Below are 27904 nucleotides of genomic sequence, written 5' to 3'. Positions count from 1 at the left end.
AGACTTGAACTAAGGGTCAGCACAAGGTGCAGAATATATGGACACCATGAGGGTACCGGTCATACATTCATGCTGTTCCTCATTATTCCAGTCCGAAAATACCGTACACTGAGTGCATGTCGTCCATGCTTGCAGATTGGAAAATTACGATTCTATTTCACAGATAGAATCAACCAAAACAGAAAAGAAAAAAAGCCAGAGGAAAACAGAAATGTATACTTAAATTGATTTCCTCCGTGGAAATGTCAGATATCCACACCTGCACTGGACAGATTGCAAACCCCATGAGATACATTTCTTATATTGGGCTAAATAAAAGTGACCTGACAGCCCAAAGTCTTCCCTAGTTTACATTTGCTTCACCACATGTCACTCAATGCTGTACAGTGACCTCATCAGCATCCCCTGGTCCAAACAACAAGCAAATCGAGGTCAACACCTAATTTAAATGAGCCGACAAGAATCACAGCAGCATATTCCAAGTAACCTCTTATTAACATGGACTTGAAAAAAGGGGGAACTCAAAAACCTTTCTATTTTCTACTTCGACCTTTGAGCATCATTAAGTCTCTTGAAGCGTTTTATTAGTGGACTTCTTTCTATATTTAGTGCTGTCATTTTTTTAAAAAGTCATTTTGTTTACATTGCATTACAAAAGCAGAGCAACCACAGCACATGTGTTTAGTGGATAAGCCGCTGCCGTGGAGTCAGTAGCTCAGCTCAGCCCCACGGACAGCTGCGCGCATCCACGCGTGCTCAGTGGACTTTAAAGCAGCACCAGCAGGGAGAAGACAGCTCCTGGAATTTGAAGGTGGATTTTTTTTTTTTGATGTTTTTTTTCTTCACCTGGGCTTTGAGCACAGCGGGTAGACTTTAGCGCAGTACATCAATCGAGCCACATGGTAATTGTCCAATCGGTGTGCTGCATGATTTAAACGCTGCCTTCTTCCCCAGCAGCGTGCCCCCCCCCCCCCCCCCCCCCCCCGTCCGCCGCTGAAGAGGAGCGGGGGTCCGTGGTTTAAAATACGGGCGGAGAGGAAAAGTGCTGGAGTGAGAGACAGCATTGTCTCTGGAAAGAGACTGTTTTTATTATCATTATTTTTAATTTATTATACCCCCCAAGCCCCCTCCCTGTACTGAGCATACCTTTAAAATCCTTACGAACAAAGCCCCCCCTCACCCCCTCACCCACCCACCCACACACTTGACATCGCTCAAAGCAACAAGTGTTGCTGGCTGTCAGCGACAGTTTTACATTCTATTTTTTTTTCTTCTCACAACATAAGAAAAAAAAGGGAAATGTCACCGACTTATTAGCTGCAGTTCTGTGCCACCCAGTGTGCCGCCGGACTGCGATGATCGTGTCCAACGTGAGCCTGAGCGGGTGCGCGGGGGTCAGCAGTGCGCTGTGCGCCGCAGCCGGGGAAGGCCACCTGAGGGGAGGCTCGCACCGGAACACCCTCACGCCGACGGGGCACCTGGTGGTGGCGGTGTGCCTGGGCTTCATCGGCACTTTGGGACTTATTAACAACTCGCTGGTGCTCGTGCTCTTCTGCCGCTACAAGATGCTGCGGTCGCCCATCAACCTGCTGCTGATTAACATTTCCATCAGCGACCTGCTGGTGTGCGTCCTGGGCACCCCGTTCAGCTTCGCCGCCAGCACGCAGGGAAGGTGGCTCATAGGAGAAGGCGGGTGCGTGTGGTACGGCTTTGCCAACTCCCTCTTCGGTGAGTAGAAATGCGGTTATTAATTATTACTTGTTACCTGTTTTTATTGGTTTCAGATGTGTTTGGGAGTGGTGGTGCGTTGTGCGCGTGGTTCCTTCCTGGAGCACTGCGCGCGATGTTAAGCTTAATTTATTAAAAATAAAAATAAACATTTCAATATAACGCCTGTTGCGATGTGCACGATGCCACTTTCTAGTCTTATAAAACTATAAGAAAAAAAAAAACATGAATATCGTTTTATCCCAAACGAAACAACGAGAGAGAGAGAGAGATTGCTGATGCACCAGATTCGGAGAAATAAAACCCATTATTCAACCAACTGATGAGGTTTTTATTTTATTTTTTATCTCTGCGCCTACTTGAACAATTCCTTCCTTCCTCTCTTTCTTTCTCTTGTTTTTGGATGTGCTCACACGTGCAGTCTTTGCACAAACCTCTTTGTGGTGCTTGATGGTGCTGGACGTGTCCTCATTGAATCCCTTCCAGCCACAGCTGCACGTGGATGCATTTTAACAGCCTATAATGACAGTGCTGCCTTACAGTTAAGTTATTCGGACAGGGCTCCGGTCGTGCAGGACTGTTAGTGGGATTGGACGTGTGCACGTGTAAATGAAGCAAAGTGCAGCCTTGCTATTGAAATGAGCGATAAGCGCGTGTTACCATCACGGTGAGGGCGTGCGCTTGAAGCTCGGAGAGCCTCATCGCTGCTCATTTCGCTGCAGGTGCAGGTCTGCTGTGTGGGCTGTTCGGACACGGGCCACGAGCATTTGTTGCAAAATGAAAATCATCTGGGGAAAATCTGAATAATGATGGAAGGGGCTCTGGTCTACATTGGCTCGGGACAGGAGCGCTGGTGTCGTTACAAATGGGACACAACGATGCACTCATCCGTTTAGGGTCGGGAGGTTGAGGATGAGAAAAAAGCTTAGTGTTCATTGTAGCAAATAAGTATATTTTTACTAAAGACTATTAAAAAATTAAAAAACAAAATAATATTTGTTTCCTAAGGTCATTGGAATGAAAGTAAACACACTCTATGGATTTAAGGCAAAATATACATTTTTTTTATTAAATATTGCAGCTTTTGAGTATCACGGCTCTTAAAAAATGGAAACTGTCCCTAACCTCTCGGCACAAGACCACTGAATGTATGTGGATAGATTTGTTCGTTACTAAGAGCGTCTATTAAATTGAAAACTAAGTTAAATTAAGAAAAGCTACTTCTACTTCCCCTGGGATAAGTTTGCAATTTCCAAAACAGGATTAGACTTCATTTCATTCACGTGGCGGAAAATATGACAGTGATTGTATCCCCTGTCTCGTTAACCCTGGTCTTATGTCAAGAATCAGCACCATCTGAAGATGAACACCAACATTCACGAGGAGCCAATTTATGAAAATCTGTCTGACATGACTCCCACCAGCTGTATGTATAAACAGAGCATGAGGAGAGACGGAGTGAAACTGTGTAAGTGTGTGTGAACGTTTGATCCAGAGAGAGAGAGAGAGAGAGAGAGAGAGAGAGAGAGAGAGAGAGAGAAACATCATTAGAAGCTCCATTGGTTATGGCTGAGTAATTCCTCAATGGGCGGATGAAAACAGAGTAAGGGAGGGTCAGAGAAAGGAAGAGGGACATTGATTGTTGAAATGAACAATGCAGCTATGACAAAGTGACAGTGTCAGTCTTCACCAAATCTCTACACAGCTTTTCTGAATGATCAATGCTCCTTCAAATTAGAAGGTGACAAAAGACGTTGTCGGCTTGGTGTTGGGACATTGCATTCCTGCTCCCTAATGACATTGCATTTTAACTTTTCTCTTTAAGCACATGACGTCTTAGATATTTGAAAGAACGAAATCATTTCCGATCCACTGTCATCACTTTGTGCGAAGGGCACAAACAACAAAGACAGTGGAGGGGGAAAAGTCCTTTGTCTGCGTGTTCCTGCATGCGCTCGGCTGCTCCCATTTGCATCAAGTGGACTTTAGCACAGAGTCACTGGATCAATCAATGCCCCCCCCCCCCTCTCCCCGGCCCACTCACTGCATACCGAAGGTAGATTGCACTACCGCGCGGATATGGGCTCAGAGATGGATGAAGAAGTGCGAGAGAGAGGAAAATGCGTGAACACGTGCGTCACGCAGACAAAGGCCCGACGGAGTCTTCCGTGAGGGCAAAGGAAGCAGAACACTGCTGCTCCGCCATTAAAGGAGTGAGCGGGCCAGCTAATAAGATATGAGTAATTAATAAGTGCAATAAAGCAGAGAGCTTTAACCGGAGAGACGGGACGATGTTGTTGTTTTTAATCTGTTAATGTTGTCATGGGGGTTCTGTAAAGCCTGTGTTGGCTGAGGGAAAAGACCCTGGGATTTTTAGAGCTAACAGAGCTTCATTGGATCCTGTGTTTTTCATTCAAACAGTCTTTTCATGGATATGCAGCATCAGATAAGTTACACCGATCAGGACAAACAGCAGGAGGACATCCCAGAGGGAGCAGAACATTTGTTTTGGCCGCTAGAGGACGAATGAAAGGTGATTTTACAAAGCTGTTTGGGGTCTTTTATAAAATGGTTACTTTCCATTAGGTTCAGAAACACAATGATTGCAAGAGTTACACTTTGATGCCTTTATGAGGGCTGTTCATTAGCTTTTGCAGTTTTGAGAAAAGTGTGATTTGATTTGGCTTCATTTATACTGGACCACATGCTGGGGTGAAATTTACTTATTTATAGTTCTTCTTGTCCTAGCTGTCTGTTCCTCTGCTTTTCCTGTCAGGAATGTGATACAACAGGTCACCTTGGGTTGTGTTATAGCTCACATCATTAGGGATGGCTGAAGTTGTGTGGCTGGTTCAGACAAGTCTTATTCACTGCACAGTGGGGACAGAACAACACGGCTGTAGAATCCACTCTGACCAGTTTGTTAATTCATGTAAAGTCCTGTTTTCTTTTGCAAATGGGTTAAATGCATCAACAGAACTCACAAATCCATGTTATCCAAATCTGTCTGCTCCAAAACATACTGGCTCAAAGGCAGCTGCTATCAGATTGTGATCCAAGTTAACAAGGGCTGCTATTGCAATACACCCGTGTTTCTGATGACACGTTGCTGTAAACAGGCTATCACAATGATTTTAGCTCGACATCTGCCAGGTGTTGAGAGAATACAGTTTTCTTGAGTCCAGACGGAATAACTCGGATGAAATGGGTCATCGGTGAGGAGGGTTGAACACGCTTTATGTCAAATGACCGGGGGAATAATGTTTGGGACGGTTGCTTTATGTCAGCTAAAATCAAAGAGAAACACAAGGAGGCTGCTGTAAAACGGTCTTGACTTTGTAACATTGCAGTAGCAGAGCAGTTTGTGCAGATAAAACTAACGTGAGGCAACAGACAAGCACATCACACTGTGCAAAGAGAAGTCGCCTCATTACACCTGAGAGTCCATGGGCATGAAGCCCGGCCTCGTGGGTCGTAATGGCTTCAATCCAAATAGCAAACCTAAAAAAATAAAATGAAGGGTCAATATGAACAGCTCCAGGTTCCTGTTGGTGAATAGGAAGGAAGGAAGCAAGGAAGCAAGGCAAAAAGGCCAAAAAAGAGAGGGATAAGAAAACATCACAGAATCTCCTGTGCTGATTAATTCATTACTTTGCTACGGCGACGCTTCAGGTGATGGTGCTGTTTATGATTTCTAGCCATGTGTATTTGCTCCTGGCACCCGAGGCTGAAACAAAAAAATTTGATGACAACACAACCACTTTTGCTATAGTTTTATAACATATCTCGAACATAAGCTCCTTTTAGCTGCACTTTTATTACACGAATGAGCATTTCTTCCTCCATGAAGTAGATAAACCTTTGAACATGCAGGCGCTGCATTTCAGTCTCTATCTGATGGCCCCATTGCATGCTGCTCAGTGTTGGCTTGTGTATTGAATTGAACTCTGGGCTATGCCTTGTGACTGAATCTACTTTACTAATGGACACCTTTGGATGTGACCGCCCTTCCCACCCTGCAGGCATCGTCTCCCTGATCTCCCTGGCTGTCCTCTCCTATGAGCGCTACAGCACCATGGTGGCGCCCACTGAGGCGGACTCTTCCAACTACCACAAGATCTCCCTGGGGATCACCTTGTCCTGGGTCTACTCCCTCATCTGGACTGCGCCGCCTCTATTTGGCTGGAACCACTACGGCCCGGAGGGTCCTGGGACCACCTGCTCCGTCGACTGGACCGCCAAAACAGCTAACAGCATCTCGTACATCGTGTGTCTCTTTGTCTTCTGCCTCATTGTGCCGTTCCTGGTGATCGTGTTCTGCTACGGGAAGCTTCTGTGTGCCATCAGACAGGTGAGGACACGGGGGAACGGGGGGAGGACTCCACTACACCTGCTGCACCTGCACAATTTATTTTAATTCCTGCGTCAACATTGGCTGTCATTTTAAAGGTCAATGGAGACAGATTTTCAACAAGACCACAAGAACATCAAAATGTATTCTCATTTTTTTCATTTATAGCCTCATTACAGAACGTCTCAACAGAAACGGCTGAATTCATATACTGCTTTTATTCCAAGCGCCGCTCATTCACCTATTCTCACCGACACAGGCTGATGATCAAATGCAATACAATAATAATTAAAATGCACAGAGCTCCCTTATCCAACTCGACGGTTCCTCTCTGTGGCTCGGCACGTTCCAGCTCGTTGTTTTAGTTTTGAACCTAGCAACAGAAATGTGTCCATTCACTCTTGCTCTCATAAAAAACGTAACTGCCGCCAGCTGCCGTCCGCCGCTTTCAGCTCAGAGAATCCTCGTTACAGCACTACAGCACCCAAACCCAGTCTGTAAACCACATGCCTTCCTCGAGAGTTGGAAATTACTAAATGGAGGCAAAAGGAGCGTCAATTTTGTCTGCTTTGCCAAATCAACTTGAAATGTAAAGTCTGTGTTGTGTGAAGAATTTGTTTTTGCTCTACAGATTAAATGTAATTTGCCGAGCTGACTACATGAGATTTAACACTCATCTTGCTTGCAATGCAACTAAATCTAAAAACTCGCTCCACTCTGTTCTTTGGCAGTTAAACATGTTATTTCTGAAAGCTGTGAACCTCTGAAACAAAACCTGCAGCTGCATCAAACAGCTGTTTTATGGAACCGTGAAGTGGGATTTTATCGCACTAAAATGACCATTTGGGTGGTAACTGCAAGTCTATTCATTATGGCTCTGAGAGTTACATTTTGATGGTTCACACCACACTTACATGGTTCCCATATTTATGTAAATTACTAGCTTGATGTACTGGGATGTACACTGGGATGTTGCTCTTCTCCCACTGTTAATGGTACTTAAAGTGTTGGCGATAGTTCACTGACAAATATGTATCTGACAATAGTGCAGTTCGCATGAGGAAGACTAAGACACGGTGGGTTTGGATCCAAGGTGATGCTCTTCACACGATTTATCACAAAACCAATCATCAGAAGTCAGGGGAGACACTTTTTCTGTGTTTTCAGATGCCGGTATTCATACATAGCTGTGGATTATTCAACTAATGTTACAAGTGCAATCTATTTGTAGAATTAAATAATTAAATAATATTTATATAATTGTAATTGATTCAATATTCATATGTTTGTATATTTAAACATTCAGCAATACATTTGTTGGCGTTAAAGCTTTTCAAAACCACAAAGTAACTGAGCATAAAAACAGATCGCCACGCACAAAGGGATACGCACCTGCATTAACAACAGCTTAGCAAACAACTTAGCACCATTATCAACCGACCCGCCAGATGACAACTTAACGAGCAACTCTTAAAAAATGTTTGAAAAGGGGCGAGCTCTTTCAATAAAACGATGTGACATGGGCGGAAAGCGTCTTTTACATCGACAGAAGCCATTTCTGCCCCGGCTCTCATTTTACTGAGGAACTGCTCTCCAGTTGGGATATGACCTCCCAGCGGCTCCTCACAGATGGCTTATCGGTGCGTGGCCTGGCTTTACCCCACGGCACCGCTACAGGCCCGACAAGATACAAATCTCATGTGATACGTAATCCCGTGATTCTCCTGCGATGTTGTGACAACACAAAAATCCAACCGCCATGCGAGATGACGGGTAATGAAACGGCACCGCGGGTTATTTTTGATGCAGGCTATCCACGAGAAGATTGATGACATCATGAAATTTGACAGTAAAAACGTCACTCAAAACGCTTCATAAGGGCTTTAAAGGGGGGGCTTTTGTACGGTAACAGAAATGGTTGAGAGGAAAAGAGAAGACAGTCCTACTTGCAATAGTCTGTCAGTGTTCTTATCTGCTTTTATTTCGCTATGAGAGGAAATTGATGTATTTATAAGTGCTGAAGAGCCTTTAAAAGAAGGGCTTGTCCTATCAATTCAGTCAGTGACAACTTTAAAACAGTTGCCTGTGTCACAGCCTTTTTTGCGGGGGGGGCGGGGGATTAAATTGCACAATTAATTATTTTTTATGGCTCAAGACATAAAAAAGAAAAGAAACGCTTTCCTCAGAATATGAGTCAGAAACATGTATTTGCCAAGTATGTTGGACATATGAGGAAATTGTCAAATTGTCATTCCTAGTCAATATCTCAACAATGGTGATTGTTTGATGTGATATTGAATGATCACAGCATTGAGTACACAACAGTAAAGCCTTATGTACGATTGACATTTGCTTCACACACACAAATAATCTGAGTTAAACAAATTTAGCCGGTGCGAAAATGAAAGATGGTCAAATTGTTTTGTTTTATACATGTTACTTAGAACTTTTACTCTGCTATTCATCAGGTCATCACATGATACAGTGCAATCTTCTGTCAAATTGAATAAAATGAACAACAAAAGTATAAATTTCACCATGTAACGAGCAATTCAAAAGATTATTAATATCAAGATAAATTAATAAAAAAAAATTAAAAGGTTACAAAATTCCTCCTTTAGTCTATTTTCTGTTGCTTACTAAGACTTTCTATTCAGGAAATGAAATACACAGACACAAGGAAAATTAAGAAGATTAAGCACAATTTACAACAATTTGCCGTTTTGTGCACACAAAATGATGATAATGACGACATAATCAACTCAATCCAAGCAAATCAATTACAGAACACCCACATAAAGTACAATAAATGACTGTGTGTGTCCAGCTCTATTTCTCTTGCACACATTGCTTACCACCTTGACCTGCCAATGATGACAGTAAACTTAGCAACAGCCTTGTTTTTTTTTCGGGATGTTACAAAATGAATAGACCTTGAATTCTTTGTTTCCAGAAAATAGTTTCACAAAAGCATTCGGAAACCGCACAATGTCGTGATAGAGGTTTTGTATTGTGTATTTTGTGTAAACAGTGGGGGGTTATGGACAGGGCCGGCATTGGGATAAATGAATTATACATCCTGTTTTTATTTTATAAAGAGAGCTTCCAGCATCGTGACCGTGTCACTCTGCCAATTTACAATTTTTAAACAGCTCATACATTTGTTTTTTTGTGATTCTTTTGACTTATTTTCACAACTAAATTACCCACAATCTAAATCTCATCAGTACCGGTCATGAGGTGATTTCATTGGCCACAAGCAGGTTTTTTTTTTTACCTCACCTCATGACCTGCTATCATATTTCACAAAAATAGGCAAGAAATGTACAGCAGAGGGAATTCCTTGCAAATTAGATGGTGAAGTTTGGATTAGGAAATGACACTTGGGGCTACATGTATTCTGCTGATTTCCACGAAAGTACTAATCAAAAGTAAATCAAGAGTTACATTCTGACATACTGTATATCACTGATTCTTGGTAATATGATAAGAACGTTTCTAAGGTAACATCGTCTTCCTGGCAGATTACTTTGTTTTTAGAGGCGGTATAAATACATTACCGCTTTCCATCAAAGGCATTTCAAAACTCACGGAAAAGCACTGTAAGTCAAATGTGTTACAAAAAATCTGCTGCTCGTGTCCAAACACGCGGTGATATTGTTGTCTGTCTTTGTTCAAGGGCCCCTGATGTCCCTCACCACCAAAAAAACCCCCACCACACACGCCAGAAACATGACAGAAATGAGGCGGAGATGCAGCTGTGAAAACACTTGTTAGCGACCCTTAGGATACAAATTGCTTGCTCGCTTTATACAATCTCGCTGGGCGAGACGCTACAAGCTACAGCTGCTGCTGCTGCGCACAAAAGGCTTCACTCTTCTAACACATATGAGTTCTTCGTCGCACTGGGCTGCAGGATGAAGCCCATGCTGGGTCCTTGGTTTTGCACTTGTGGGTGAACAGTGCTGAGAAGGAGCACTGCTGCAGGGGAAGGACCTGGGCCACAAACCTGGGCCCGTCCCTCGTGAAGAGCCTCCAGACTCCTAATCTATTCTGACGGTTTGACCAACTTGATTGATTGCTCTCGTCAGAATGTTACATACTGTACAGCGAGTGTGCGTCTCTTAATTCCCTCCAGAATGATTGGCCTACAGAGCAAACTGAGACGGAAAGATCCCAAAATATCACCCCGGTCTTGCCACTAGTGAGCTTACATATTGGCGTACCAAAAGAAAAATGAAAGTGCAAACATGAACGTTTCTTACAAACTGTAAACCACAGAAGGAAAATACTCAAAACAGATGTCATAGAATGCAGTGGCTGGATCATAGAACTAAATAGATCTAGATGTTTGATTTTAGTGTCATTATTACACCCTAAATTTGTGGTCAGTCACCATCCATCTTTCGATGTTCAATCTAATATTAAATCTCTGAATTGAGACACAGCGTGTTACAGGATTTCCTTAAAATGATCTGATCTTAAATCAAAACATGGAACTTTGCTGTGTAGTTTCCAAGTGAAGCCCGGGGCGCAGTCAGCTTTTATTGTCTTTTTAGGATGACGTGTTGTGTCTCTTTATGGAGCCATCTTTGGTTAAACCTAAATTGTTAAGACATTTGCCCGCAGAGCAAGACCAACATTGGACTTTGTTTGACTCGAGGTATTCACAAAATGTAGATAATAACAATGCAAGGTAACTGTGATCATCTATAATATCTGCCATTATTGGCCTGAAAAGCCTATTTCTTTGTGCGTTTGTGATTGTAAGAAAACGGATTGCTCCACATACTGCGGCCACATATTCTCCTTTCCCTCACATCCTGGGCTCTCCGTCTGTCCTGACCCAATAAGCAATGGCCTAATTGGGGCATCTGGATGTGTGACTGCCTCTCATCTGCCACTGGCAGCCTTTTCTCTGTTGGCTGAGATGTGCGTACATTCACAACCATTCATCCAGTGAGGAGCAGGTTTCACGTTTTTTTTTCTCGGTATGATGGCAGTCATTTTGAACCATGTTTAAGCGGAGGCACATTATTTGAGGACCTGTGTGTGCTTTCCCTTTGCTCCGCCCCGTCTGCCTTTGTCTTCTGGATATAAATCTAACACACCTCTTGAGGGTTCTGTATTAGAAATGGGGCAGCACCCAGAGATATATAACTGCTTTGAGTTTACCTCCTGCCCTATTTTCATATGCTAACTTCTTCTCCGGCCCCTCCCTTGTAGGTTCTTTGGACTAAATTTAGTCTGCATAAACGTGCCATTTCAATATTTTGTACTTACAAAATGCCGGAGGTACGTTTCATACAGTTTAGGTAGTTTGTCTTTGACAGATATATGGGGTCACATTCGTGACTCAAAGACTCACAAAGCCCTTGGTGCTAAAACTCACAACTCCCATGCGTGACCGATGGAGTTTGGGGGATTCCTAAGTCACTAATATGTGCTCCGTCTACAGTAGTGTCCTCCTTGTGTCGGCCTTTTGAAAGGTCCAGAGATAAAGCACTGGTGCATACTGATGAATATTTCATTGCACATTCAGCGACAGAGACGCCTTTCACCGATCTCCAGCAGCAAGGTCGAGCCTCCCGGAGCTTTGTTCAATTCGTAAAAGATGGTCTCTGGAGCTTCTTTAAATACATTTGAGAGGAAACTCTGTAACACCTAACTCCATTTAGGAAGACTCGGCGTAAGACAAGACACTATGTGGGTACAGCCATTGGCCGTTAAGTTGATGATGGTCCAGTTGTACCACATGATTGACAGGAGCAGGGTTTAACGCAAAAGAGCATGGGTGCATTTGCAGTAGGAGGCTTCCAAATTTAAAAATACTATTCGAACATTGAAAATATTTTGTGGCTGCAGAGAATGCAGATTTTCACATCTCCAGGTTTTCAGCTTGGCCAATTGCATTTTTTAAAATCAAATTATTCATGTAGATAATTAATTAGCTTCTGGAATTTTGAACCCGAGTCCATTTGGTACGATCAATAATATTCGTACTAAATCTGTTTAAGGCGTGTGTATTTTTAGGCAGATCCAGGACACGCTGAGTAATGAGCTGTTAAGCAAATGCATGATAACACACAGTGTCTATGCATCTATGAGTGCATGTGCTTGAATACAAACTTTACAGCACGTGAAAGTATTTATGTAAATAATATCTGCTTGATTTTAAAAGTTGAGAGAAAATAGAATAGATAGACAGCAAATTTCAGAGAGTTAAATTGACTCTGTGAGATTACATTTTAACTCTAATCTGGTGTTTATTTTGTCCCAATCTTGTCAGTGTTGAATCAACACTCAACGTAGTGTTAACAATTTAACTCGCAATAAGTGTCAAAAATGAATCTGCTCATTGTTAAATACAACGTCGTTTAGCTAAAGTAACTTAGGTTGCATTTTTAACACATGGTGTTTAGATTTTAGCCCAGGGAGCAATTCGGGGTTAGGAATATTGCTCAGGGACACTTTGACATGGAGCAGCCAGGGTTGGAACCACCAACCTTGTGGTACCACAGTACATGAAGTTAAACCCTACACCAAGAAGTGTGACACTGAACAGTTACATTTCAAACCTATCAAAGAGTTAGTTTAACTCTACTAAGTGTTGCAAATGAATCTGATCTTGACACTGGATGATGACTCCAACTCTTTCCTACAATTGACTCCGTAAGAGTTTGCAGTGTGATTCCAACTCTGCACTTCAACACTTTTGCCCAACACTGAAAAATTAACTCTAAGAATTTTGCTGTGTAGTAAGACAATAAAGTCTGAGGAATGAGGATGCTGCTGAATTACATTATGATAAATTTGATGAGTTTGACAGCATCGACTGATGAAGATATCACGATATCTCTGACCTTGCCGCTTTATGTTTTGACCATTTTTTTCCCCTTGCGTCTTTTAGGAGCTCCCCAAAGTAATAATAGGACAATGCTAAATCCACTGAATATACTGCTGTGTTGTATCACTGCACAGAGTATATTCTACTCGTATTTAATGGTAATGTGTACATATCGGAATGCCCTCTCTGAGTAATCATTTGCTAATTGTAACAGCTCAATTGTATTAAAATTTGCATTTACCTGATCAAAAACACAATGCTCATTATGAGCCAGGATATTAGATTATTGGTCAAGTTATTACATTATTGGATTTTATAACATTTTCTGACTTTGTTTTGCCATTTAAGGTTTTATTACATCTGCAGGAAGTTATCATTAAAACAGACTGGAAAGCTCACTGGAACTTATTGATCTCCTTTAGTCGTCTCTGTTAGCAAGGTGCTGCCAATGTTCCAATTCATGTGTGAATACAGTTGAAACAAGCCAGAGAAAGCTTTGCACATCTTAACAATCTTCAGCCCTTTTTGAGCTCCGGGAGGAAAAATATTGAGATGTATCCGAAAGCAATCCCAAAGAGAAAAACCGTCACCTTTCGATTCAACAAGTCAATTCCTCGTTGCCTCTGAAGTGCTTCCCACTCCCTTAGGCACTCACAGTGTAGTTGTTCCAAATGAAAATGAATGCACTGGCACTCCATCTCAGGGCATCAGCCTCGCGTTCACAACATCCGCTCCTAAATCCTAAATTCCCCTGGCAGCCTGCCGGAACCTCGCCCTCGCTTTGATAACCAATTGCCTCGGTTACAAGTTGTTTGTCCGTAGGAAGCAGCTGGCAGAGCTCATTACCCGCCGCTCCACGGCTTTTACTTGACCCCCCCCCCCCCACTCATTCAATAAAAGTTACAATCACGCTCCTCTCCTGCGCGACCTTGCAGACGCTTCAACGTGGCGGCGTGGGGGAGGCAGTGAGTGTTTGTAAAGTGACTCGGCGTAGCGTTGAGGACGCTCGCTGAGAGAGAGAGGCCCTTTGATGGTTCGACCGGGCGCGAGGCGTTTGGAAGGCGGCGGGAGGCCGGTCGGTGTGCAGGACCAATGCGGCAGGCACAAAATTCTGTGATCAGTCGCGTTTAGCGGGCCGATGACTGAGGCCAAACAAGCCAGTCCAAAAGTGCTGTGCGCGTGTGTTTTCCCTCCCTAGGCAATGTGTGGTTGTGTGTGGGTAGCCTACGACTATCTGTCACTGCGCTCAGGTATGAGATCAAATGATGATGGAAGGGTGAAAAGTGCAATCGGATTGGTGAGGATGTAGCTTCCTCACAGCCCACCGCCAAAGAGAACCTTCCAAAAACCAACAAGGTTTTACTTCTCAAACGTGTCGATATTCAGCGATTACGGCGCTGCCTGAAAACAAAAGCAGCCTCTTTGATTGCATTTACAGTCCCTGCAGCTCTGGCACTGGCTCACAGTCAGAAACCAGATGTTACGGCTGTTTTTATAGCAACACATGAAATACTTGTGTTACATTATCTGATTAAGTCAGTTGGAAGGAATCCGTTTTTTTTAATGAAGGTGACTGAGCTGCAACATGAGAAGTTTGGAAGTTTACACCTCATTAAATGAACTTCAAGAGAAAGTCTCCCACAGCAGATCATTTATCTCTTAGTTTGTTCCATTTAGAAGCATCGACTTGAAAATGATAAAAGGGTTTCAGTAAAAGATAGCAGATACGGAGTCTGAATTCACAGTGAATGCACTGAGAAAGTTACTTCTAATCTTTCTCTCTTGGTAGAGTTGTGTTGCCGTTCCACCCCACCTCCCCTAAGAGCTTCACAAGTGGGAACGTTTCATTCTAGCAAAAGATGTGATCTTAATGTGAATCATACAGGCTTGTCAAAATGACTCATTTTGGTGTTTGATATATTGTCCCAGAAACAAATAAATAATATAATTGATGTATTTGCCACTTTTTATGCCACTGACATAATTCTAAAAATAGCCTAAAGGCATCCAATTTTCAAAAAAGCCTCTCAGGGTAGGTGCACTTAAATAAGTACATAAGTCGGAGAAGGTATTTTATTTGGGATCGCTAAGCTGAGTGCACTTACGTGACGAGTTTGTGTGTCCATGTTTGACAGGCGAGGCACAAATATCTGCAGTAGCCATGCGTCTCTCTTCGGCCGGGTCAAAGATGGAAGCATTACATGCCGATTGCCCGATTCCACGGAATAAGGCCAGAACTGAAAACACGAGGAGAGGAACATAGAAGTCTGCCATTTGTCATTCATTAGGTCTAAAATCTGTTTTAGATCTGCCTGCATGTAGCTCTCTGCACTTTATGCCTACATTTCTCTCCTTTGGGCTTCACAATCTCTCCCATCTAATTTCTCTCTGCTGCACCAGTCAGACTTCTTCTTCCTCCTGTGACCTTTCACCTCACAAAAACATCTCTACGCTGTGCCTCACTCTCTCCTCTCCCCGTCCATCTTCCCCTATGCTCTCACCCCCCCCGCCGTGTCTGACTCATATCGCCTGCTTTCCGTCGCAACACCGCTCTCACAGTGTAATAGCCATTGTCTGGAGCCGCTGCGGGGGCGAAGGAGGGCAGGCAGCTGGTGCGGGATGTGCAAACTGCCTCCAGCCTCCCAGGACCGAGGTGACTTTTGGGTGCCGGTGTGGCAAAATCCAGTTAGCCAGACTCAAAGTCTCCAAAATAAGGGAGCGTGGCTTGTCTGCAATACCACAGTGTATTAAAATGCACGTGATTAGTATAAATACATGCTTTGGAGCCAATGTAATTTTACAAAGCTTTAAAATCTAACCTTGCACAGTATTTTGCTGTAGGCAACATGGTTTGGTTCCTGTACCCTTCGTCCCTTTGTCGGCCTTAAATCAAAAATGTTGCCTTATAGACTGCAGCAGCGATGACACGTTTTTGTAGCATTTCATTGCAGTTCGTCGGCCCTTAGATCTATCAATTGGATTATTTCACAAAAAAAGAATCTCTTGGGTAAAAAGTTATCTTTTCAATATAAACTCTACATCATGGTCATGTGACTTTATTTCACCTGCTGTGAAGAATTAGTCGTCGTGCGTTTTGTATGACGACTCATTTAGTCACTTGTGAGCAACCAGGGTATATTTATTTGTTTTGTATTAAATGTAATCATATCTCTTAAGAAATTAAGCTGTTTTTAACCATTATCTTTGAAAACACTACTAAGAGGATTCTGCAGCACATTCACACTCAACTAGACCTTCACCACTGACAAGTCTGTAACAACTCCGGCCTGCAGCCTGCAGCTGCCCCGACTCCATTCTAGACAAGGAACTGTAATACAAAGCCCATAATGCAGCCAAATCCCAAGCATGGGGGTTTGCTCTCTCAAAAAAAAACCATAAAATCTCAACTTTCCTCACCCGGGACTCTGTTTGAGCCTTTGTTTAAACTTTAATCATCACCCGTCTTGACCACTCCAACTGCAGCCAGGCTGCTGGAGTATTCTTTAAATTGAAACTCTATTCATCATAGCCCCAAATCGCGGATGTCCTTCTACCATTCCCTCCTTGAAAAAGATTATCATTAATGGATCGGGAGCCTGAATTCTACCACATTCTGGAGAGACATCCCTGTCATCACTTCTTCTGGCTGTGCCTTTTGTTGGATTTAACTTCCGCCTTCATTCGGTAAAGACAAAGTTCTTTTTCATCTTTTAGCTTCCTGAATCTCTTCAAAAGTAGGTGTCACACCGAGTTCTCACCTCATATTTGTCAAGCATCTTTTTGAATTATTCTACGATTCACTTGTTGTACGCATGACATGAAAGGCCAAATACCTACGCAGTAAAGTGTGACTATCAGATTTCTCAAGTGAAACTCACCCCCCCCTTCCCATTACACCATTATTCATCCTCTTACGCGTGACACGCTGCGATTAGAATAGACAGCTTTGCCTACGGAGAGGGGGATTTTCAACAGTAGATGTCAGTGAGGCAGTCTTCTCCCTCCGGAGACGGCATGACAGACACATATTGAAAGCAGGTTCCTAACGTCAACCGCAGTGTCATCTAGTGCAGCAGAACACACACACACACACACGGATGCTTCAAGGCAGACATATGACAGGCTACAATAAAAAAGAAAAGGGGGCCCGCGGGTGACGTTGGCCGTGGTTACACCTGTCTTTTCAATGTGACTCTCGCCATCGGCTCGGGCACGTCGTAGAGCGCGCACACTCGATACTTCAACGCCTCGCCGGGGCGTCGTTTGTGTTCAAAGGATCAGCTGTAAAAATGTGGATATACACATCGAGTTTCTTTTAAATTATTCACAAAACAATTCCCCCCGTGAATTGAGGAAAAAGCCGGCAGTGCAGGTGAAGGGATGAGACGATCATAAAAGACATCAATCAGTTCAACAACAGGCTGCTGCTGTCAGGGAGGTGCTCCTGCTGCCTGAAGGCCAAAGCAGGGAGGATGGAGAGGGGGGGGGGGCAGAGAACCTGTCACTCTCTTCATTCACCTGCCACAGGTTGCATAAAATATTCAGTATGGACAGGTGGTAATATGTTTTACTTTCTAAAACTTTGGCTGAAAAGTGTCTATTGAGAAATATTTTCTGTGCAGTATTCTGGTCAATCCTCATTTATCTATTTGTCGCTTTCTAAGTTGGCACAAGAGTATTTCACAAGGCATTATTTGAAGGACACAATGATACTTCTGGTTGAGTTTTTGATTCGTGATCCTGGGGTGTAAAAAATAAATGAATTATGAACTTAAAAACAACAGAACAGACTCTGTCAATGGCAGACGCATTGAACATCCAGCCATCCACCCCACCTCGGTGTGGGGCGCTACAACAGCAACGATGCTTCTTCTTCTCAACACGCTGCGCCGATGTTTTACACCAAGTGGTCACTTCAGGTTAGGAAATCATTGAGTAAGGCCCTTAAAAGAACTAACACTTTTATTTGGGTTAGGACTACTCATTCACAGGAACGAGAAGTAGCAAATAACCAATATGGGCGCAGTAGATTCTACACTCTGTACTTCATTTAAAATGTTTTTGCTGGCTCTGTCGCACTCCTGAGATGTGTTGATGAAGAGTGCGTTATAAATAAAATGTACCAATGTTATTATTTTTATTATCTATCCAATGAATTACTGCCCATAATCCAGAACTAATTCAGACTGTCGTTAAGCGAAGACAAAAAGAAAGGTGTTGCAGTTCCGTCTTCGAGAAGCACATCACGTCGCCTGTCATCAGAAACGTGTTATTTTGATGCTCGTTATCAAGCTTGTAGTCTTGTCGTTTTGCCAACAAGCTGCGACAGATTTGTGCCGTTGCGCGGACACGGGACGTAAACAGGAGTAACACGGCTTCAGGGAGGGACTGTTTAGCATATGAAACGGCTTCTCCCTTGGGGCAGTCAATTAGTAAGCGAGCTCCTTTCGCCAGCCACCCAGCCTTTGATTGCAATCATTCAGCATTTCCTCCACCATTTCCTCAATTTGTCTGTGATCTCTGCCACTTCTTTTATTCAATCAGAGCCAAGATTGAAGTTGTTTGCTGCATATTCTCCAGGGCAGGCAGAGTTGGACGCTCTACAGGATGGGAACAGAAACGAACTAGAAGTAGATGCCAGAAAGCCCAGAAAGACAATTTACCTTTCAATTAAAATATGATGAGTTCTAAGAACGATTAACTGGTACGTATGAATCCGGAGAGCCGTGTACAGAAGGCATTGCACCATCACTAACGTCTTGGCAGGATATGTTGTGGACATATTGGTTTTGTTTGTAGCGGCCTCAAACTATCCAAGAAAAGTGTTTCCAAAGGAGCTTATTTATTGAACTGCTTATCCTGCTTTTATCCTGTTGGGGATTTGAAATTCAGTTGGATTCTTTGTACGTATTGTAAAAAAAAATACTCAGGGTTGCGAAATCCTCGTGGAGTCCACCTATTTGAAGTCTTTCATCCACTGCCGTGTGCCGATTATCCCCAATAGAAAAGCATTTATTGGCGCCGTGTGATATTATGGCAGTAATGCAAACAATCTTCCTCTCTGCGTGTATTTTTATGCAAATGCCGCAGCGTGAGTGACAGCACAGGAGTCTACAGGAATTGGTTTGCACCATCGTTAGCGTGATCGGACAATGCATCTGATAATGCAAATGTGGGGTTTCAACAAGGGGTTTGAAGGGATGGAGCGAAAACTGGTTTGGACGGGTAAAGTCTAGAAGAGGGAACCGAGTGCACTCACATCCGGGGAGGGAATCAATGAAGACTGCACACCGGCTCCAAAGTGGTTTATTTCTCTTTTCAAGGCCGCATTTCATCTACAAGTGCAAAAGGAAATAACAGGCATTCTCGTACCGAAGTCTAATCTCCGCCACTCTGCCAAGTTGCAGTTTTTCATCATAATGGTTCAAAAAGTTACCACGTCACGATTTGCTCAATTCATTCTGCCGGCGTTGCTGAGAAATGTTATTCATGAGAATGGATGAACAGACAGATGACATAATGCCCCCCCCCCCCCCCCCTTAAAGTCTGAGCACTTTTTGTTCTTCCCCTCGCTGTGTCCAGGTGAGCGGGATCAACCCGTCCCTGAGCAGGAAGCGCGAGCAGCGCGTGTTGTTCATGGTGGTGATCATGGTGGTCTGCTACCTCTTGTGCTGGCTGCCCTACGGCATCATGGCCCTGATGGCCACCTTCGGGCCGCCGGGGCTGATCACGCCCGTGGCCAGCATCGTCCCCTCGGTGCTGGCCAAGACGAGCACGGTCATCAACCCGGTGATCTACGTCTTCATGAATAAGCAGGTGAGTGCCTACTGTAGTTTGATGTAAGAGAAATGAGTCATTGTTTTGTTAATCACATCAGCTGTGTGTTTGTGAGGCAACGTTCACATCAGAGTTCCAGTGCCTTCTTGACACTGAATGATTGAAATGATGCACCCGTGTATGAATAGCAGGGTGTTTTGTCCTAATTGCCTAATAACATCAACAATTCAATGAGAAGGCAGAGTTGGACAAATTAAGTGTAGTATGTAATCCCCTGACTCAACCCTTTCATGTGGTTCTAAACAATCGCTATTATTAACTGACTTTTTCAAACCAAAAGGCTTATTTGCGATGTCATGAAGGCCCCCAAACCTTTCTGAAGTGTTGACCATTAGTCTCACAGGGCTCAATTAACTTTGACTCATGTCCACTTTAGACAACATGATGAATAAACTTACAAAGTTATTACCTTTCATTTTGAGCTCCCGTTTTTAGCTCGTTGTTATAAGTGGGCTGGCACTATGCTATTACACTTTTTTGATGTTTAATCACAATATGCCTGTGTGGAGGAAATGAAGAAGACGCAATGAGCACATGTCACATGACTCTTTTCACATGCAGTTCATCACATAGCACTATAACTGCTGGAAATATTCCTGTGTCACTAATAAATATAAAAAGATTTAGCGTTTCATGGATTTGAAAAAAATGTAAAATACACTCATTAACTATCCGATGGAGTTACATTTTTTTTTATTTTAAACTGATTTAACAAATGCATGAGTTAATGTGCTTTAGAAAAGCTTGTATAGTATTTGGATGTGTTGGTTTGTCCTGATTTGATCAATAGCAACAAGAAAATGTTGCTGTTGGGATTTGTAGAGAAAGAATCTCAGCACATCCCTACTTTTTCACAACGTTCTAAGTTCTACTATTTCAGAAGTTCAAATTGTTTTAGAAGAAATTGTTTTCGGAAGAGATGCTGCAACCATCCGTCACAAGTTGAAGGGAGGAAACAGATACGCTTTTGGGGGCATCCACTCAACAGGAGGAAAGTTAAGAGGCAGTCAGAGTTGGAACGTGAACTCCAGCATCAGTTTCATCAGTCATTCCTTGTGTTATGCCTCTACGGTAAATGTGGACAACAACATCCCATTATAGATGCACATATGTACATAGTCGATCTCATTATTAAGGACACAACGGCTGTGCATTTAAATAGTTAATCAGATCAGAGCTTTAAAGTAGTGTTACTCCATTGTGTAACTCCAGCTGTTGTTCAATCATTCATTCTATCGGAAAGTTTTAATGATGATAATGATAAAAATGTCATTAGGCTATTGCTATGACAACAACCATGGGTTTGAAAATAAAAAGTTTGACCTGCTTTGTGGAGGGTGGTAAACCTCAAAAAGTAATAAAAAAGAAATTAAAACAAAAGAAAAGAAAAGTCAAATTTCCCACAAAGGGAATCACGATTTACTAGTCGGGAGCCGCCTCCTTGCAGATCCCCTGTGAGTGCACACGTTCTCATTATCTTTGCCTTCTGCTTCTGTGTTATATTCATATTCAGGTTGGTTTTGCTTTGGCCTTAAAGCCGGAACCAATTACTTGCACGCCAATAACCACATCCATTTATAGCATATAGCTATAGCATTTATATCCGTATGGCTTTACAACCTCAGTAAATATAGAACTCATGTGTGCTTTGCTTCTGTGTTTAAACATCCACCTTCTCCAAGTTTGTGATAACAGCAGCTGTTTAAAATGTCCACAGAGCAAACTCGCTATTACCAAACCAAATTGCCTGTTGACAGATTGTGTTTACAGAGGAAATGACTCGGGCGCAGCAGTAGCATTAACTAGGTTATCTTTGCATTAACTACTTAGTTAATGCTACTTCTCAGCTACCTTATGCTGCTAGATTTTAAATCAAATGCAAATCAAATATTGCACGTTGTGGGTTTGACTGCTGGAGATAGTAACGGCTGTATGAGTGTGAGCTCTAAGGTAAAAACGCTGCTATTTAAACAGAATCCATACGCATCATCAAAAAAACGACTAAAGTTTTATTCAAAATATTTTCCTTCTTTGTGTCTAACATATAAAACTCTATGTGAGCTTATGACTGTATTTTAGTTCAGACAATAACGTTTTGTTGTTTGTCCTAAGTCAATTTAAGTTGTTTGAACGTATTTCACAGACAGAATGCCTTCATGTTTAATAAGACATTCACAATACTTTTACATTTTTACTTTGGTCTGGAAATTGACTGGTCACTGTATACTGCATTTACCTATTTCCTCTCAATGCAAAGGTCTTAAAAACACAATTCACACTTTCAATGAAAATGTTCTCTGCTGCAATGCAGTTCATCACAATGAGAAAAAAACCACATGAGATAATTGTTTTCCATTCCCACTGCTGCAGACTGAAACAGCGTTTTGCCTCAATGTAATCTGTATCATCCAATTATCGAGATGTTGTTTGAGGTATTAGAAAATATTCTCTTCAGAATTTAATGTACTGTACAGGGAATGATATACCGTACTGTATATCAGAGAGTAAATCTCATCACAGCTTCCAAAGCAAATCAAGCGTTATACTGTGAAGATTAAACTTTCCTCAGAGTTACCATGAAAACGTACTTTATTGTGAATTTGATAAACAACACAGAACCCTGTTCCAGATGTTGCAACCTCAGCTGCAGGTATACGAGAGACCCCATTGCACACTCGCTTCCTACTCAAGCCCACGCCGCAGATACCTGACCTCACAGGGACAGCGAGAGTGGGAGAAAGGGACACCGGATGTCCTGTATGTCATTTTCAGTCTTCAATTCCTCCCAGCCCGTTACTATGGAAACTGTGAGTTGAGGCGAGTTGAAGACTAAAAATGCTGTACAGATACAAGTAGCAGCTGCTGTGCGTTGGTCCCATCAACGAGGAACGACGCACACAGCCAAGAGGTCTGAGGTCGATGTCAGCGACGTGCACGGAAAAACAGAAGTAACGGGTAAGTTTACACTGAATAACCCTTTTATTTCATGTGAATATTTTGAGGTTTGTAGTGGATGTTTGCCAGTGTGTATGACCTTTGCTCCCAATACCGATTAAATAACAATAAATGGTGTACATGGGTGAGGACTTAATAAACAATGAAGGAATAGCTGAACAGTGAGATGTTAAATCCGTGCCTCTCTCAGGGAAGATATGAAGATACTCGGTAGCCGGACATGGCTGTAAAACGGCTAACTTTGTTCTGCACAAATGAAAATCCACATACCATCAGCTCCAAGGCTCACAAAGTAAAGGCCCCTTTATTTCATCAAGTGGAAAGCTGTTTAAAAATACAATCTCACACGTAGCGTATTTGCCAGATGTCCAAAAAGAGTTTGATTCAGTACTTTGAATTGAATGGGTACACACACACATCACAGAAATTACAAATCTAACTGTGATATTTGAAGGTTCCAGTGTGTGGAAATGATTAATTCACTATAATATAATACAATATTAAACACACTGCAGCCCAATCACAAATGTGCCCCAAAATGATTGTCATTCTGTTCACATGCTCCTGTTTTGACACTCATTATTTTTGAGTGCTGTTTTTATTAATAGTGGGAAGCTTATGGAATCAAATGAAGTCACGTAATAGTTGAATGAAGTGGTGTGTTACACTGCACTGACAGGTTTTTGATAGCAGTGTCAGAGGGAAACGGAGTGAAATCTAATAATTTATGCATGCTGCGTGTATTGCCTCAAATATTGCACAGATTTGGGTAATGTTGGACTTGATGTCTCCTCCTGCAGCACCGTGTGAACTGGTAATGATTTTGTCCTGAAATATTAATGTAAAAAATATGAGAAAACACCCAAGCCTCGATTATTTGGATAGCATATTATGGCCTTAGATCAGTGGTTCCAAAACTGCTTCTCTCAAGGCCCCCTTTGAGGATACAGTAAGACTCCCAGTGTGCCTTTGATGATTCCATACATTTGACCCTTGATGGGCCGATCCCGATGAGACCGGTGTGGGCTGAACCTCCCTGCGTCGTGAAAATACTCCAGGAGTGCATGTCGTACTTCATCTACTCATCTGTCACTGCCGTCACCTTCTCTTGACCTTAGCCTTGATGAGCCTGTGTCTTAACTAACTTCATCCTCTATCCTTTTTTTTTCTGATGATGTCTACATCTCCCTTTCTTCCATCCGTCTAGTACTCTCTTATTCTTTGGACAGCTGAGGGGAGCAGGGAGTAAGCATCCACATCTCTCCATACTTTACATCACTATACCACGTAGCTAGAACTGGCTCTTAGATGGCCCGATGTGTTATGGACGGACGGACAAAAGGGATCGGCGTGTGTTGCAGATAGATATCGTGAGGAGAATATTCCGGTGATGTCCTGAGGCAAATCCTCTTTCTGTCCCTCCTGCTCTGCACCTCCTTATGCCCAGCAAGTTTTTGACAGACACGATGTGCAAGAGAGGTTCAATGACGAGTCAAATCATTGCAGAATAAAAAAAAATAAAAAAGATGAGTTGGGGTGCTGTAAAAATGGATGTCTGAGAGTTTCATATTACATTTTCTTCCCACTTACAATTTTTTCAGTACCTGCCCACATCACATTTCTGCATTGTGACAGTTCGCTGAGCATCCTGTTACTTATATTAATTGCATTTCTTTTAAAGTGTTTGGAGTAATTGATGTATCCATCAAGCTACTATTTTGTGTCTCTCTCTGTTCACAGTTAGGTTTTCTTAATGTGCATATTTGAGTTGTGTGGTATCTCCACTCTACCCAGATACCAGATGCTTTCATCGTATTTTGTGCTCATGAGAAAATGTAGTAGACTATAAGTATACCTGTACCTGTAAGTATACTAAGTACACTACGTTTACTCAAGAGTGGCGGTCTGCAGAGTCCCGATTTAACAGAAGCTGAGGAAGAGAACTTCATCTAAATTGTGGTCTGTGTTGTGAATTTACGGGATTTGGTTGCAAATGCCTTGAATTTTAAGTACAGCCAAATACCCTGAATGCATTGTTGCTTTCAACCTTCAACCTGCTGCTGGGTTCCTCAATTATTCAGAATCTTCCCATCTGTCTAGGTAGCAGGACTTTGAGCTGGGTAATCCAGGGTCTCTGTGATGTGCAGAGGTTGGTGTTGAACAGGGAGATCTGCATCAAATCACAATCTGGAGCTTTACAGATCTGTTACTGGATTGAAAAACATATCCAGGGGCCCATTAATCATACCCTGATGGATAGAGGATACTTTTCAATGTTTTTTTCTCTGTGCCGTGGAGACAGTCCACTCCTTCTGTCTGCAAAATATTTTCATGCGTTGGAACTCCTTGTGCTTGTTGGAATTCAGTATTTGTGGTGTAATCTTATGTGAATCCCTAAAATGTTTTTTGTTATCTGGTCAGGCTGAAAATGTCTTGTAACTCACATTTTGCACAGCGGAATTTCAAACTATTTGATTCAGTGCTTGACTCCCAAAAAAAGGCCAATTACTCCTTTCTATTTTTTTAAATGTATTATTTTCATCCCATTAGGTTTTTGATCATGCCCTAAGCAAAAATGTTTAGAAATAAAAGAAATAGAAATGAAAAACCGAATGAGTCTTTTTCCTCGTTAAGCGAACACGTTGGTTCATGTTTGCACTGTGAGAGTTTTACACGGTTGCGTTTATCCGAGCGCGTGATGATCATTACGGAGAAAAGACATCAGCTGCAGTCTATTTCCCCCCCCCCCCCCCCCTACTGACTCCAAAGTCACCTTGAAGAGGAAGCCTTGAGCAGCTGCCAGCTCGCAGGGAGGTTTGAGCTCCTGCTCTTTGCAGACCCCGGGCTTAAGGGGTAGATTTGTGCATGCCGTATATAGAAGTACTCACAGTGGGCTGTTTATTACAGAATTACATTGTTATTATTGATGCATTAACATGTAAGACAGTTGCTTATATAGTATCTGTCTCCAAAGTGATGTCTTTCATATCACCAATAGATGTAGTGATGTAAAAATAACATTGTTGCCCTATGAAGTGCAGTTGAGTAGAATACAGGGAAGCATCAAACATTCATTTTGAGTCCCAATACCTGGACTTAATGCAAATACCAACAGAACCGAAACCAGGGTTTAATTAAGAAGCTGCGACAAAGTGACTGGAATCCATCATTCATGTGTAAGGCAACAGGCTTGACATAAATATTGCTTTACTAACTTTGAACACAAAATGGAAAAAATATTACACAAATCAATTTCACAGTTGAACATTTAATGTACCTCTGAAAACTTAATCAATAATTTCTGTCATGGCATATTGTACCCCACAAGGTAACTTTCTATTGCTTGAAACTGCCTTGCTATAATCAGATTTGTGTTAGAAATCTATTTGTTATGAATGTAGAATTGTTATGTTTTCACATCCAAAAATGTAATGTAAGCTTGCGTCCTTGTTGGTTTCTTTACCTATTTCTGCATTTGAGTGCATTCCTGATCCGTCGTCTGTGGTCAATGCTTGCCCCAGTTCTACAGGTGTTTCAAAGCCCTACTGCGCTGTGAGGCCCCCCGACCGAGCTCCAGCTTAAAGAGCTCCTCCAAAGTCCCCACCAACGCCATGAGGGCTGCAGCCGTTACTGGACCCCGTCGCACCAACAACTTCCTGTTCATGGTAGCCTCCCTGGGTCGTCCGGTCGCCACCATTCCCCAACTGGGCCCCTCGGTGGAACCAACCATTGACGTCACCAGAGGCCCCTCTTCAGACAACAACAAACCTGTCATAGTATCACTTGTGGCTCAATGTGATGGCTGATGAATGGCTATGAGCATGAAATCCCAAAGTCCCCGACGAGGAAGTAATTCATGATGAGAGTTGCTGTGCTGCGAGGCCTGGAGACCAGTCGCCTGCAGGAACAGGTGGATTTAAAGCATTGGCTTGGCTAGTAGACATGATGGGGCCCTAACGAAAGACCAACCTTTGACTGATTTCACCATTTTTGGAGATTTTGGTCAGACTTGTAATAGAAGATAGTAGGGCTCATTAATAATGTGCAATATCTATGGTTTGGTAACGCATTCACTTTGGCATAACGGTGTGTCTGGAGTATAGGAAGAGAGAAACAATGTATTTTTTGTATACAAGGTGGGGTTGAAGAATGGAAGCTGTTTATTACCCTTCAAAATTAAAAGTAATTTGTGGAAACAATTAAAAAGATGCCAAAGTTCAGGAAAGTACTGATAGACAATTTGTCATAGTTTTTAGCTCTCATTCTCTGCCACCAATCCAATTAATCAAATTGCATACTTGTCACTTTGAAATGCATTGGCGGTGTTCATATATAATCATTGTTACCATGCTAGCTGCATTCAAATTGGTTCAGGAAAAATGACTCAACACTGAGCTCTAAATGTTGAAGTTACTGTTTAGTTCCTTCAATATCTTTGTGCATGTTGACATTTGCGATATCATATGAGAATGAGTCGTGAGAAAATACAGTATCTGGTTATTTGAATCATCAAAATACAGATACTTGGTATCTGTAAAAAAACAATACAACAACGTATGCCGCCGCTGGATTTTTCAGACTGACATTTCCATTTGTACTTAAAGTTGTGTAACAATTTTTTCAACCGTGCTGAATTAGATTAAAGCCAAAGCGTAGTGCGCACTAAATGTAAAAAAAAACAAAAAAACAAACCCCATGTCCCTGGAACATTAACGTGCGAGTTGTCTTCAAACATCCGTAACGACGATGAGCAGTTCAGTGCCTTGTACGCACATCGCGGTCGGCAGAGCACGTGGACGAGCGTCAGCAGCAGCTTTCAACATAATTGCTTTAAATACTGACTGAAAAGAGGAAATGATTTTTCAAGCGTTTCAACAGATTTCATCGAGGGATCAAGTCTTTCTGATGGAAGTGGAGTTACTCTGTGTGTGTGTGTGTATATATAGGTTGTCGTGTGCTTGTCTGCATTTTGTAAACATTTTTTAAATCTGATTTGACACATTATTATGAAGATAGTTTCACAATCTGTGCATCAATGCTGTGTTCAGTGGCCGTCTAAGCGATAAGTGCATAGATCACAATGTTTCACTTTTTTGTAATTCCCCTTTAGCCACTGTTTTATAAGTGCAGTCAAGATCGTGTATACGTTGATGTACATTAATTGACACCAAAGCGAAATCTGAATA

The 27904-nt window shown here is 42.3% G+C and overlaps 1 protein-coding gene across 1 annotated transcript; it reads left to right on the top strand.

Annotated features, from left to right (window-relative positions):
- Positions 1-1246: 1246 nt before the first annotated feature.
- LOC119209913 (vertebrate ancient opsin-like) lies at positions 1247-27904 on the top strand. Its single transcript, XM_037459552.2, has 4 exons — positions 1247-1728; positions 5751-6079; positions 19509-19742; positions 26240-27904. The coding sequence occupies exons 1-4, from the start codon at positions 1356-1358 to the stop codon at positions 26522-26524; spliced, it is 1221 nt and encodes a 406-aa protein (XP_037315449.1). The 5' UTR covers positions 1247-1355; the 3' UTR covers positions 26525-27904.

This window comes from Pungitius pungitius, chromosome 15 (assembly GCF_949316345.1).
Source record: "Pungitius pungitius chromosome 15, fPunPun2.1, whole genome shotgun sequence".
Lineage (NCBI taxonomy): Eukaryota > Metazoa > Chordata > Actinopteri > Perciformes > Gasterosteidae > Pungitius > Pungitius pungitius.
The sequence above is the reverse complement of the archived record's forward strand: the minus strand, read 5'-3'. Positions and strand labels throughout refer to the sequence as shown.